Source organism: Embiotoca jacksoni, unplaced genomic scaffold (genome assembly GCF_022577435.1).
Source record: "Embiotoca jacksoni isolate LCO1_2020_lvr unplaced genomic scaffold, fEmbJac1.0.p SCAF_4, whole genome shotgun sequence".
Lineage (NCBI taxonomy): Eukaryota > Metazoa > Chordata > Actinopteri > Embiotocidae > Embiotoca > Embiotoca jacksoni.
The window spans coordinates 11,680,141-11,695,050 of record NW_027185392.1 but is presented as its reverse complement, the minus strand read 5'-3'; the positions used below and the strand labels follow the sequence as shown (position 1 = coordinate 11,695,050).

The 14,910-nt window shown below is 38.6% G+C and overlaps 1 protein-coding gene and 1 long non-coding RNA gene across 2 annotated transcripts; one reads left to right on the top strand and one right to left on the bottom strand.

The window, feature by feature from the left end:
- Positions 1 to 1,124: 1,124 nt before the first annotated feature.
- Positions 1,125 to 14,288, bottom strand: mttp (microsomal triglyceride transfer protein). The gene is made up of 18 exons (XM_069168295.1): positions 14,212 to 14,288; positions 12,629 to 12,816; positions 12,294 to 12,437; positions 10,268 to 10,375; positions 10,057 to 10,173; positions 9,824 to 9,963; positions 9,589 to 9,739; positions 8,349 to 8,506; positions 8,035 to 8,203; positions 7,531 to 7,638; positions 7,156 to 7,368; positions 6,852 to 7,063; positions 6,620 to 6,717; positions 6,278 to 6,399; positions 5,933 to 6,160; positions 4,830 to 4,954; positions 2,170 to 2,340; positions 1,125 to 2,063 (listed from the first exon to the last, which is right to left on the bottom strand). The coding sequence occupies exons 1-18, from the start codon at positions 14,270 to 14,272 to the stop codon at positions 1,916 to 1,918; spliced, it is 2,661 nt and encodes an 886-aa protein (XP_069024396.1). The 5' UTR covers positions 14,273 to 14,288; the 3' UTR covers positions 1,125 to 1,915.
- LOC138209607 (uncharacterized) lies at positions 5,766 to 7,629 on the top strand. The gene is made up of 3 exons (XR_011179172.1): positions 5,766 to 6,184; positions 6,859 to 7,036; positions 7,192 to 7,629. It is a non-coding gene; the product is annotated as an uncharacterized lncRNA (long non-coding RNA).
- Positions 14,289 to 14,910: the final 622 nt, after the last annotated feature.

Sequence of the window (14,910 nt, the reverse complement as noted above, 5' to 3'; positions counted from 1 at the left end):
GGGGTAGAAAGAAAAACGTATCTCAAAGTCTGTTGTAATATATAAAAGTTCAAAGAAGAGTTTATATTAAGAGTTTTCTGTCTTGAAAGGATCTGATTCCAGATAGTGGTATTCTCCGCTCAGAATATCCAGAAGGCAAGAGCCTCCTTTCACGGCTTACCAAGAGTTTACAATCAATCAAGTGGCTCTGTGAGTCGTTATGAAGGCACAGCAATATTTTTAACTATTATGTCAGCATGATAACATGCTCACATTGACCATGTGCCTCAGCTTAGTTAATTTTCTAGTTGCGTTTTTGCCCATATTTGGTCATGTACCTTTGGACCTTTGGCTTGATGATTTAGCAAAATGAAAAGTACTGTAAAGATTTCACCCTCCAGCCTGTCAAGGACATGAATGTCTGTGCCAAATTTCATAGCAATTCAACAACATGAACCTCATGGTGGCAATAGAGGAAATATCAGGGGATTTCAGTTTTTATTAGCATCACCAATTCAATATTCAGCCAAATGTGAGACATGGTCCCAAGCTCCCCTTCTACTCCTGAGTTATGGCGTTGTGTTCACAATGACCTCAAAAATCAAATTAGATTTCCTTTGAGTACAAGTCAGTGTTTGTGCCAAATTTAAAGTAATTCCCTGAAGTATTTTCTGAAATATCGCAACAGCAAATAAATGTGAAGTTAGTGACCTTGACCTTTCACCAAGATCTAATCAGTTCCTCCTTAAGTCCAAGTGAACGTTCATTAGCCTGGTTCTTAAGGAACCATTTCCAGATCAATGCACCTCGGGTTCATTTTGAAACTAATGGAGCAGCCTTGAGTTAATCAGTATTGATCACCATATGTGCCAAAACTCTACTGCCGCTACAACTACATTTAGAAAAAAATGCTAACTTTATCTCACTTAACCACCCCGACTGGTTGCCGAGTGGCGTGTTCGTGTGAACAGGACTCAATTCATCCTTGGGACCAAGTGAAAGTTTGCGCCAAGTTTGAGGAAATTCCCTCAAAGCATTCTCCATATATCATATTAACGAGAACTGGACAGACGGATGGACAACCTGAAAACAGCTGTGACTATTGTAGTTGTAGAGGCATAAAAAGGCAAAAAACAAAAAAGAACCATGTTTCCAGTGCACATTTATTGTCAGCCAATTACAAATCTAATAAGACTCCTAAATATGGAAACACAAGTTTACAGCCATTCACCCAAACATTTTCAGATATACAGCAATTATAGCCAGGTAAAAAAAATAAATTCAAGTGTTGATGGATTCACCATTGTAGATTCAGTTTTCATCACAAATCTTGTAAGCACAAAGTAAAGTCAATAAACACGTCTTGTCTCTGTGGGAGCAATTTAAAAAAAAAAAAAAAAAAAAAAATCGCCCGCAAGATTACTAAATAGGAATTCATTGATAACATTACTCTGTTCACAGACTTGAAATAACTTATGTACCAGTGATACAGTGACATAAAAAAAATTATCCTCCTCAAAAAGACATTTAATTAAAAATAAAGGAATGTTAACAGGAAGGAGCATTTCTAAGTTAATCCACTGTCTCCAGATATTTACATGTTTCTCTTAACTGTAACTGTGTTGGAGGAAATTACAGCGGTACTATTCATGACACATCAAATAAAACGTACGCATGTGCCCATCATAAATACACTTTAAAAGAAATCTATAAAAAGAAGAAAAAGAAAAAAATCTGATTTGAAACAAAATGTTGAATTTAAATGACTTAAATACTCAGTAATGTAAACATTGCATGTGTCGTTAAAAAAACATTCACCACTTTTTCTTTTGTGGTCTTTCACTGCTCGAGTATTAAATACCTGCTATTTCACTGTAGAGGTGTGATAACTGTCCCTGAATGCAATGAACACTTTGGATAGTTCGTGGTGTTTTCTCTACCAGCTCGAGTCAAAGACCTTCTTGCACATGTTTGAGTTCTCCTGGTGAAGAGGGAATTCAGAGCCGGGGATAAGCAGCTTTTTGCTCTTATGTGACACAATACTCTTCCCTGATGGCAGGCTCTCATACTTGGTTTGATATTCACTGAAATAAGAAACAAAAACAAATAGAAAGTTAAATTTTCTATAAGTTGATCTAATAAAGGAAAAATTAATGTCTTTTTTTTTTTGCAGAGTGGGTTGAACAATACCTGACTGGGAAGGTAGTTTTGTCCATCTGCATGCACACTAGGAATGGGTATTCAGAGAATTGGACAGTAGTGATGAAGTCCAGCGATGACTCGGTTTCAAAGCTGACCTCCACACCCGCTCTCAAAAAGTCCAGGTCCACAGTAACGTTGCCAGTGACCACCAATGCTCCCCTGAAAGCACAGCCAAAATAAAAACCAAGTTAAATGCGTCCAACAGATTAAAAAAAAAAACAAGTCCAAGTGTCACTGATTGTTACCATGGCAACATGGCTTTCATTTGTGAGACAGTTGTGATCCGTTTGCTGATGTTTTCAGAAATATTGGGTCAATGGACGTTACTTTCCGTTGGATGGTAAGTTAATGTATTGTAATTTTAGTCGTATGGACTTTTTCTTCATAATTTAATACTACGTCTGAGAAAAATACAGATGTTCCCGACAGCCTCATCTTTTCCCTCTGTCATTATGTCTTTGCGTTTCCTGAATTAAGTTACCCGCCTGCTAACTTACTAAATTGTTATCCTCAGTGGCCTTTAGACGCCGTCCACGTTGCCGTGGCCCAGCGAAGCTGTTCTTTCGACTTAACCACTTGAACTCGCAGCATACGGTGCACACAACTTCCCATGTCGTAACCATAAGCTCACGTGTTTCATTTGAAAGTAGCATTAGCCTGGACATTGGATAACTTTCAGATTTAAAATAAGTAAGACTTTATCTTTAAGATCAAAATTATGACTGGCCTAACAATTCACATCAGTCCAAATATCTTGGGATGAAGCTGAAAAAGCAGATGTGAAATATGACACATGGAAAATGTTTTATATGTTAAACACCCCAAACCCATATATGCCCATTTGTTAAATAATCATATCTGAAAGGCTTTTTTGTATTCGAAATGCATTATTGTGAGCTAATTACATGTGACATTGTTGTTTTTCCATGTGATGTACTCCCTTTAACATGTTAAATGTCTTAAAAACACTTCCATACTGCACACGATATGATTTTGCACATATCCTAAAACCACATAGGATTTTTTTTTTACATGGTAAATGGTGTTTTACTTGTTATTAACATGGGTTTGTGAAAATGTTCATTATTGTAATCATTATTAGAGTACATTATTTTCTATATTGGTACATAATTGTTGCTTAGACCACAGCCGCTTACCAGAAGAAAAAGTAAATGTGCTTTTAATACCAGTTAAATAGTCGCCAATCAATAACAAGTATATTCTGTGGCCTTGGTAAAACTATTATGGCATGTGGTCCTTGTTTTTACCGTCCAGTTTGTATGAGTGGCCCAAAAACACAGTAAAGCTCAGACACCAACAAGTGTAGTTTAACCTCCATGTAACAACTTCTCCTAAAGCTTCAAATCAAAGTGTGCGCCAACCATTCGAAACTCCAAACTCTATAACTTTGCACAGGGAGACATGCCTTAGCAAAGATGCCAGTGTGGTTTGTTCTGCTTCTATAGATAGCCTGACAGTCTATTATCAGAGTGGAAGAGGTACAACTATGCTGATCCATTCACCTGCCTCTGCCATTCCCCTGCACACAAATTATCCTCGAATCCAAATCCAAGATGTACCCTCAACAGTCTAGAAACTGGACGATAGTCCAAACAAACAGGAATCAGACTCTTTCTTTGATTTAAATACTTATATTCCTCATGATCCTGTTCAAAGGAAGTGTTGTCATTTGCACGCTAACTTGCCACCGCATAAAATCCCCTCCAACTTTTCTATGTGACTCACACTGAAGCTGTAGTTTTAATAGCCTGGTGTCACAGTCTGTGTTATGAATAAAAGCTTAGTTAAGCAGTTGTAAGAATCCATATTGTCGTCAATAAACTTTTTTTTATACATTATCAGCACAATACCTGAGTTTTCATACTGATAACCAAACACATGATAGTTTCCTATTTTTACACTTTTTTTTAACAAAATGTATTTTTTTAATTAAAAAAAAAAATTTAAAAAGTGTCTAACAAGCACCGTAACAGGTGATATGATTTTTTAAAAAAGAACACAAAACTTGGAAGTGAATTCAGAGTCATTTGTTAGACACAAAATATTGAGATTTGTTCTGATGTCTGTCTTGCAAAGGAAAATCCAACTGTATATGTTAAAAGTCCGTGATATTACTCTTCAAACCCCGTTTCGTCACCGGATGCCAAGAGCTAACCAATACCAGCACAATGATGAGCTCCATTTTCAGCCGCTACTGTTCTGCATTGCCTGTAATGTTTTAAAATAGAGACCCAGACAGAACTGACGTCATAGCCGCACAAACCTAAAAGTGAGACAGGCGTGAAGCACAATACTGGCGAGTGTCCAAAATGCCGTTGGAACAAATGAATCAGACAACACTTATAGAGCTTCTGAAGTTCAACACAAATCTATTTGCAGTTGAGTGATGTGGCTTAAAGTTCTGAAATGACTTTTCTTTTAGTCACAAAGATTGTTTTCTAAGAATTATCTTTCAAAGGACCTTTGACCTGTAAGTGTGTTACACTATACTGTACCTACATTACCTCACAAACAGTGGGATAATTTATCATGTTCCATAGCTGCTATTTAGGCCATGACCTACATCCATGGCATAAAGATTGCACACCATGAAATGTTGTATATACACTATTGTTTCTGGGCTGTACCTGTTGTTGACACTGGTCTTGGACTCCCGGTACCACAGACTGATCTCCATGCCTCCAGAAATGTCAATTGCCAGCCCTCCTTGAAACTCTGCGTTCGCCTTCAAACCAGACTGGAGCTGGATGATCTGCAGGACCGCAGACAAGAAGAAATCATACAACAGAGGACTAATTTTGTCTCCGAAAATTCTAAACTATGTTTAGTTAATGCTTTGCATCTATAATTTTCTTATTACTATTGAATTCTTTAAAAAAAAAAAAAAAAAAGACAAAAATTAACACAGAATCAAATCATCTAACAATAGTTTATTTTTTGTCCGTCTGCAAATACACATCCTAAAAACTCACGAGCTCACAAAATGACTGACTGAAAATAGTTCCTTACAAATGCACACATTATTTCGGTTTTCTTTTGTTCATGGGATTCATTTAAAATGATAAAGATATAGAATAACAGCAATCTTATCTTATAAAAAGCTGTAAAAGTTAAAAGCATTACTTTCAAAATACCCACAGTGCAACTGGTCAGATACCACAGCCTTGTACGAGCTGTACACATTTAGACCCTGCTCACACTTGCGTCATTGAGCTCAACAACTGAAGCTGTTAAATGTGATCATTCACTATCCGTGTACACATACTGTTTGCATCTGACGACATCAAGAAGAAAAGCTGCCCAACATGACACGCAAGCTCTCTTTTTTTTTATCTGCCTCCTCTGTGGTGAATATTTTGTTAAATTTAGTTTGCGTTTCACTATAGTGTGTCTTCGTTACAGTGAAGTTTACCTTTATGGTTGAAATAAAAAACAGTGCTCCGTCTCCTCAACCCCAATCTCCAGTGTCAAAGTCCACACATTACATGCCTTGTCATCCACGTGGCAGTTTGATGCAGCAACAGTCACTCTGCTTCTTCTTTGCTGTAAACTTATATCTTTAAGCTGTTCCAACATTGATAAAAACTGATGTGTATCTTGAGATGACTTTTAAGAATCTGAACTACTATCTGTAACTCTATCACCGTTTTAAAGAGGAATAGATACCTCTGGGAGCACTGTGTAGATAATTACCGTTTAGAGTGAACGACATCTCAGTGTGCCTGCTTACCTCAGAGTGATCAGACAGCAGGATGAGACCCTTCACTACATTCATGGGCTCTCCACTCATGGAGAACATTTTGGACATGAGGTCACTGTAACCTTTGAAGAAGGTCACAGGTCGCAGCTGGACATCAAACAGAAGAGCCGACATCCCAGCAAACGACTCCAGGTCTTCCTCCCCTTCATCAGCAGTGGCAGCGATCAGTGACTCCAGACCCTGGGCTTCGATGGCCACCTGGAAGACAAGACCCACGTAAATGTAATTCAAGTCCATCCGATATTTCTCTGAATCTACATGAAAGTTTTAGATAATCTTAGGTTACTAATTTGTAATCATCATTTGTGTATTCACCTGTAGTCCATGTAGCGTTGATTTTTTACTAGCACCAAAAATATTCATGTTGCTTCTTCTCAGGATCCCAGAGCCTGAATACAGGATGTCCAAACTGTATGTGGAGGTCACATCAGCAGTTTCTGTGGGGAGCAGATTTTTTGTTACACTCACAATGGAAATTAAAAGTACACAATTAGCATGCATTTAGCTATGATGTTATAAATCTGCTTAAAACATGAAGGAATAAGACAATTTAAAAGTTTATTGATTAAGGCTGAGGGACTTCAAAAAATGTAAAGACAAGTTTATGATTTTTTTTTTCCTTTTTAATAAGCTTACTGATGAAGGTTTTTGACTTACGTGCCATAAATCCTGAGAACGCAGACGATGACCCAACTTTTGCGAAACGGTCATAGTTATGGGAAATAGTGTCCTTCATAACTTGTCGTATAACTTTGCTGAAAAATGCGGAAAATACTTTTTCAGTACAAGTTTTCAATTTGTCATCTGCATAACTGTAAATCGGCTTTGTGTTTTGTTGCATTGTCGTTTTTCGGAATCTAAATCTTGAACCATGGATCCATGAACACACCTGGCAGGCAATTGGAAGCGAAGGATGTCCTGGATCTTCGACAGCATGTACTTGTTCATTTCATGGGGCAGGTTTCCGATGGACAGAAGCAGGTTCTTGACCTCCATGTACGAAGGGTTGCTGCTGAGGATGACGTCAGCGGCGGCAGCTCTCACGTTTTTCTCATAGATTCGTCGATTCTGATGGTAAACCCTGGTCACCGTTTGTTTAACCTGAAAGAATTAGATGACAGAAAAATATTCAGTGTCAGTCTATACTTCACGTAACGTTCATTAAATAAACTGTCGTCTACATGGTGGCTTACCTCACTGGTGATGAGATTGACATTGTATCTCTGCAGGGCGGTAAGGGCGATGGTGTTGTAAACTCCCACCTCAGACTCTGCGTATTTGTTAAAGATGGGAATGGCCTCAGGGAGCAGAGAGTTCTTCAGGGCCAGGAGGTACATCTGGACCTCAGACTCAACCCGTGTACTGTCAGGACCGTCCAAAATCATCTTCTTCACCTGCACCACTGTCTGAGAGGTCAAAACAAACATCATCATTCAGCTGTTCTTCATTCAAGTTTGGTGACACGGTCAATATTCTACCTATAGGAAATGTACAAGTTCTGGTCCTTTAAAAAGAGTTTTGTAATAAGCACTGAATTTTATATTTATATAATCTTCTTGGAAGCTCACCGGTAAGTTGCACCCTCCTTTCTGACACAGCTTGTGGACCAGGGCTCCCATAATGATCACCACTGATTCTTTGATGTCAGTGCTGCCGATCTTTCCTTTAGAAATATCCTGAAAAGAAAGCGTTTCTCATTACAATTTACTGAAAACATTGCTGTCACAATCAATAAAACATTCTGATTTAAAAACATATTGTTTGTTTGTTGTTTCCCCAAAATAAATTCAGGAATGAGGCTGCACTCCAGTAACAAAAAAAGAATGTCTTGATTATATTGGTTAACTTGAAAATAAAATTCACCCCCACAATAATAACTTTAAGTGTTATCTTTTCAACATCTGGACAGCAGCCTTTTCCTGAATTCTCAGTACACAAACACAATTTGCTCTTCTAAGGAAGAGCCCCTACAATAACTATAATTCACTGCAGGTAAAGAGCGCCATTTCTTCTCACAAACCACTGGTATGTATTACATGACAGACGCTCTTACACTTTGCCTCAACACTCACCAGCAGAGCCCGGAGCATTTTCTCATTCGGATGTGAGGCAAAGCCGCAGGCATAGAGAAACCTCTCCTGCAACACCAAACCTTTGGCATCAGTGAAGTTAAGGAACTGAAGCATGGCATCCAGAGATGCAGGAGTCTGGGAGGAGGTCACAGCATCCACCACCTGAGGTCTGACACCAGCAGAGAGAAGTTAGACAGAGTTAAGATGACGGGGACGAGACGCCTTCGATTTTAAAAGTTAATATAATTCAATGAAGCAGCACAGTGTCAACAGGAAGTAAATACGATGTAGCAAAGGAGGATGAGCCTGTTTACAGAGATGTCTTGCTGGCATTTTTCAACACATTGAGGATCTCATCCCTGGACGCCTTCCTAATGCTCTGGATGAGGGCCAGGAAGCTGCGAGGAGCCGTGGCTTTGGACAGGCTCCCTGGCTCCAGCTGCTTCTTTTCAGCCTGCCAATGTTCAAAAAGCTGAGGAGGAGGACACAGGGGAGAGCGTATTAAAAGACAGATCGTTTTCGGTCAGTAATTATAGCGAAAAGATATTTAGGGTCTGTTTACTAATGAAGTGCCTTTAAGAGTCATTTTGTAATAATAACTTGTACAGCTCAACTTGGACCCCTTTAATACTCAGAAGAAGATCTAAAATGACTAAAAGAGCAGTGGGCAAGAATCGTAATGCACCTACAATGATACATGTCTTTTTACAAGTAATAAAGACTCACTAATTTAGAAATAGTTGTTGTAAACAGAAAATTTCATTTGTATTGGCTAGAAAGTGCTGATAGTCTGATAATGCGTATTGAAATGACATTTCTATGTGTAAAGGAGGGCCTGGAGTCCATACTATGATGTATATGCAGCATATAAAACACAATAATAAACAACAATATGATACCATAATAATAATAATAATAATAATAATAATAATAATAATAAGGACCAAAAACCTTACCTCTTGTTAGGTGACAATTCTGATTTATTGAGACGTTAGTGTTATTTTTCAGTTCTGCTAATCATTTCCATGAATGATATGAACATTGTTATTGCAGTCATGCAGGGATTCTGCTAAACAATAAGTCACACTCGTCAGAAACTTTTGTGGTGAGGCAATCAGACAAATCTCTAGCTTCACCAAACCTTTTTGAAAGAGAAACTAAAAAGACAAACAGTAAAACTATAAGCCAAAGTATTTATGGTAAATGCTCCCAGATTAAACACTCACCTCCTTTTTCAACTTTGAATTACTGTATTTGTTGTAGTTGTGCGTGCACAGATTTCCTGTGTGAGGATGGATCATTACCAACACTTCAAGAGTGCTCACTTTCGTCTTCAAATAATCCAGTTCAGACAATCTGGCCAACGTTTTGGTGTTTAAAGAAGGAGCTTTCACATTCATAATACCATTTACTAAACGGGTCAGTGGTCAGTATGATGTTTTAGTTTTATGTTCACAAGAATGTGTGAAACAGCTGCCACCCTGAAAGCAACACAAAATTGTGTTTGTGTGTGAGTATGAAAGGTTTACAGTAGGAAGGTGAAAAGATACTCACTGATGGGCAGCCTTTGCACTGGGATTTCACCTTCTCAGCCACAATACCAACAGCTGCCAGTTTGACATCAATTGACTTGACAACCCCAGAAACATCCTTCCCAGCAGCCTCCAGTGGTCCCGCCTCTGTACCTACCAATGTCAGAGTTTGCCTGGGAGAGAAGGATAGAAAAACATTTAAAGTGTGCAATTACGAGACAGGGAACCACAGGTTGATCCTCCATGAAGGTATTTACCTGGATATGACTTTAGCTGCGATGGTTCTGTGAGCATTAGCAGCCACGGAGTGGGTTTCTTCAGCCACAGCCGAACGGATGAAACCGTCTGCAAGTGTGAACGCTGTAACAGAACTGGACTTCCTGCTCACGCCCAAGACCTGACAGGGCAGGTACAAATTCAGACATAATGAGTTAGCCACTCACAGGAGTTCATATTTGATCATGACGAGTTGGTCTGGATGCTGACTGACCTCACTGTGTGTAGTAAATCCAGTCTCTGCAGTCTTACACGTGTCCAGGAGTTTGGTTCTTGTTACTTTACCCTTTTCTGCCCTGTACGCCACTGTGCACCTCCCGGACACATCGTTCTGTTTAAAGACACAGGTCAGGTTTGTTTACATTAGTTACATCCATAAAAATATGGTAAAAAATAAATGATAAGAGAATTATCATCCCGGTTACCTCGATAACCTTCCCAGTATTGAGCTGAAGTTGCAGTAAGCTGGCCAGGCCTCTTTTTAGATTCTTGATGGTGGCAGGTTCAGCCCAGTAGGAATAAAATGCTTTTGTCTACAAATGAGTAAAAACAGAGCAACATGTTAATAATAAGTTAATGCTTTCAAACAATCTATATTAAGACACTTTGACCAGCAGTTAAAGAAGCAGCTTCAGGGCTGTTTGTGCTGTAGGGAACAAGGGCTTTCAGGGTGTCAGGTTTCCTTTGCACACTTGTGTACAGAAACATGTGGGCATAGTTATGACATCAGAGACTATGCAGGAATAAATGCTGTTCTTTGATGTGCAGATCAAAAGCGAACCCAGACCTCTTTGGTATATTAGCGCATGTAATTATTAGAAGAGTAAATCCAGACTGGGAATACAGACTGATATTAAATTTTCAATAGTTTGATGATAAATCAGCAAATTTTCTTACAACATAACAGAAACAAAAAAGTTATTAAAGATTGCTTGAAGTTAGTTATATCAGACTTGTTGGTAAAGTTAGGAAACTTGTCAAGTTTCTCTGATGGACAAATTAAGTAATGGAGGCCTTTTTAAAATAACATCAAACATTATTTCTAAACTGCAATTTCTTGAAACGTATTGGTTGACATATAAACTATAGACACAACATGATACGTTAAACTGTATTCTGAGCCATGCTACTGTTTAGTCAATTTACTCTTTTACATCAGTGCACAGCTCATTGATAGACATGTTAACCTATTTACCTCTTATCGTAATTTATTTGTTTTTAAGTGTTATGGATCCAAAGCCCTGCTGGTTCAAATGACCTCCCAGGTTTAACTCATCCTAACAAAAAATCTTTCCCCAATGAGGCTTTCCCCAATGATGCTTTAGTTTGGATTGATAATGAACTCTGTGTCCCAGTCATGAGCATAGAAAGCAGCCAATTACATCATCCTACAGTGTCTCCAATACAGTATGTAATTTATTTGTGGCCTTCAACAACAATATCAGATGGAAGCACCATAAATAGACTGTCCACTTCTACTCTGTGTATTTGGCCTGCCATCATTATAAATAATCCAACCACACCTCTCATCTATCCTATTTCCCTCACACCTAAAACTGTACTCCAAACTGAGCCGACATGAAGTTAAATTATACCTAAAATGTGGGAGGTGAATGGCATTTGTTTTCTTTTTTTCTGGAGTACAGTGATATTTTTCAAATTGAAATACATTACATGCAGGAGAGATAACATGTAATTCATCTATATCTAAAAGGGAAGTCCTGGTATCTTGTAAAACCAGAATGAACAACAATTCAACACTGACTGCACTACATACTGAATATTAGAAATAATGGTTCCACTTTCTCATAACGAATCCTTTAATGATTTATCAAGGTGTTATCAGTGGCTTAACAAAGCATTTACAAATGATGTGAAGGTCACTAGTAAGGCATTAAACACTTAAACACTTTTCTTCAAAAGTATTAAAATTAAACCAGTGCCATCTTTAAATGTATAATCCAACAATCAGTTTACTCTGAATGGCAATTATGTACAATCATCATCCACCAACCTGCAGTCATTCTCCCATAGACTCATTAATTTCATTCATTCTTTGACCCTCTGAACCTGCTCACACACACACGTACACGCACACACGTCTGGTATTTCCCTGCCAGCATCATCACTGCAGCACAATGAGATTGCGCTCAACAAAGCTGTGAAGATGACAACAGTGCTGCGAGTGGTGGAAGTTCAATACTGACTTTCTAATCATGTCAGCATGTCTTCCATAAGATTATAATGCAGACTTTGATATTTACTCACATGCTATGTTAAAAGGTGTATTACACCTACTTTGACTAAATAAGGATTTAAAACACTTATTTTTTTCTATTCTGTCTACTTAGTTTAATGCCCATGGCCTATCATGTTAAATGTAATCCACTAAAGCAAGGAGTGCAGAAAATGTATATCAAATGCAGAGAGTAGCAGTGTTGTTGTTCTTACCTTTCCATTTTTCATATGCACCAAGAAAGGTTTTGTCAGAGCTGCTAGTTTGGTTTTCCCCAAAATGCTTTCGACTGTAGATCCATGGAGGATGTTCTTTTGGTTCAATCTGGGAGATTCAGGCTCGATCCTCAAATTTGAGATCTACGAAAGAGAGATTTATTCATTCCAACAAAAGCCTGTAGTCCTTTTTGCAGTATTTCTTGCGGCTCAACACACCATGAGCTATAGAGAACGATGCACGCAGGCTCATAGTCAACTATATCATACAATTAAAAAATACACTATCTCAATGAAATCATGTCCTCTGTCAGTATATAATTGAGCCTACATACCACCAGTTGAATCAGTTGGCCATCTTTGCTGCTCGGGTCTCTCCAAACCAGGTTAACGTTCACATCACTCGAGATCCTGTAGGCAGCACTGCCCTCTTTTGACCCCCTGGCCTTGTTCACCAGGACCTCAGTGGTGTAGCTGAATTTATACAGCTGGTTGTTGTTCAGCCGGGGTCCAGCAGCAACACCTGAAGAAACACAGGAAACACAGCTGGTGAACAAACACATCGGAGAAAGTGAGAAGGGCCTATGATGAGACTTTCAGCTCAGACAATGACACAATTCACATTGATCAACACCCTAAATGTGTCAGTAACTTTGTGGGGAGCATTGTGGCAACGTCTTCTATTTTAAAAGGTGAGCTATGAGAAATGGTTTTGAAACACTCCATGCATTTAACTGCAATATTATCAATGAATATAACTTTTACGAGTAAAGATGACTAAGTGTTGTGATCAATGAACTCAAACCAGCAGATCTGAAAGTTTACTGCAAGTCTGTGCTTGTAATCCAAATCATTTTTATAATGAAGCTACTAAAACCTCTGAAAAAAGGAATCATCATTTTACAACAAAATAATTTACAAACATCACACTTGCTGCTGCATTGAATTGTCATGCGATAAAACATAGAAATCACTGATATCAATACCAAATTAAAAAAAAGTGTTGTCCTAAAATTGGCAGAGGGACCAAAGTCTTTTTCTGTATGTCAGAACATGAAATACATTTTACTGTGGGCCATATCACCTCCGACACATTTCACCCATTGACATGAGCGGTTCCTTTTTTTTTTTTTTTAAAAAGGAGGACTTCCACCAAACATACCGCACTGCTCTTTCTTTCAGTTTTTTTTAAATTTCTCTTACAGAAATGGACAGAGGATTTAGAATAAAGGCAATTCAATCAGCAGCAGCCGTTTAACTGGGTGTGTACCATCTGATAGAAGATAATACCCTCTCTTCTGATTATTAATGACAACCTCACTGACATGACATTAGGCCACGAGGGAAGACAGACTGACGTGTCAGTATTTGATTTCATCACCCGTCACTGCTGAGCTGATTTTATCAAATCAAACATTCTGGTTCAGTCAGTCCACTGGCAACAACAGCCGAGACATTTCAGGTACATGAGAAGTAAAACACCAAAAGAAAAGAAAACATTCGTCTTTCAGTTCGTTATATTGGTTTATGTTTCTTGGTTTCTACTCTTCCACCTCTTATGAGTGATGTCACCAAACAGCAGTGTGTCCACAGACAATGAATGCGTTTGTAGTTTCCTGCCAGGATTCATTCATTGAGGATTTGAAAGTCTCAAAGGCTCAAAGACACAGAGCTTAAGAAGCTCAGATAAACAAATACTCAGAAAGACAATCAATAATGCTACAACTTTTCTTTCATAGAGAATCCTCAAGCAAAGTGTCAAAGATCTCAGCTGCAAATAAATCATGGTTACACATCTTCTCATCAAAAATAAATGAATTCAGTCTTCATTAAATTATGTACTGACAGACCCTGTTGGCCCCAAACACCCCAACTAAATCTACTCGGAGAAAAATGTCACAACAACCCTTTAACTCACCTTTGGCAGAAGCTGAGACCGAGGAGGCAGCACAAAGCAAGAACACAACAAGAGTCAACATTGTCTGTCCTCTTTCTGCAGCCAGATGATTCCAACCTGCACACAAAATACAGAGTCAGTGGCTAAAGTTGCACCAAGGGGCCAAAAAGAAAGGCAAAGCAAGTCCCAGCTTCTCCTATTAAGTTTTATCGGGAGGGAGGGCAGACTCCAAACTCCACGCTCAAGTACTAAGTACGAGATAACCAGCAAATCATTAACCTGAGCAGCACAGATTTGACAGGAACTTCTGCCATTGATGGATGCAGCCAGGTGTAACCATTTTAATACAGCAAGGCAGCGTCTACGTCTGCGCGTGGACCGATGAACGATCAATCAATGAAATGGATTATCTGATTGATTGAATTCACCAAGTAGCTGAATGAGACCATGTGATTTTTTTTTTTGCTTTTCAGGGATAAAAAAAAAAAAAAAAAGTTACTCTTAACGGAGAAAAAAAACAAAAACAACCAGTGCATAATATCGAAAAGAGCGTTTATATTTACCAAGAGTTGGAAGAGAGAGGTTCTCATGTTGGACACCTTTCACCTAATTTCATCGCGAGATGAACAGTCGGTACTTTGTCGCCGTGTCTTGGTTGGAGGAAATGGGCAGTCTGTCAGAGAAACCAGCCCTTCAGCTCAAATTTCAGCTTCTCGCGTT

What these genes read in the sequence shown, in the direction of transcription:
- mttp (XM_069168295.1), bottom strand. Translation starts at nt 14,272, where the DNA reads ATGTTGACTCTTGTTGTGTTCTTGCTTTGTGCTGCCTCCTCGGTCTCA. An exon ending in AAGGAGGGTGCAACTTACCG is followed by an intron (nt 7,369 to 7,530) that starts GTGAGCTTCCAA and finishes TTGACCTCTCAG; the next exon opens with ACAGTGGTGCAGGTGAAGAA. An exon ending in AAAACTACCTTCCCAGTCAG is followed by an intron (nt 2,064 to 2,169) that starts GTATTGTTCAAC and finishes TTCTTATTTCAG; the next exon opens with TGAATATCAAACCAAGTATG.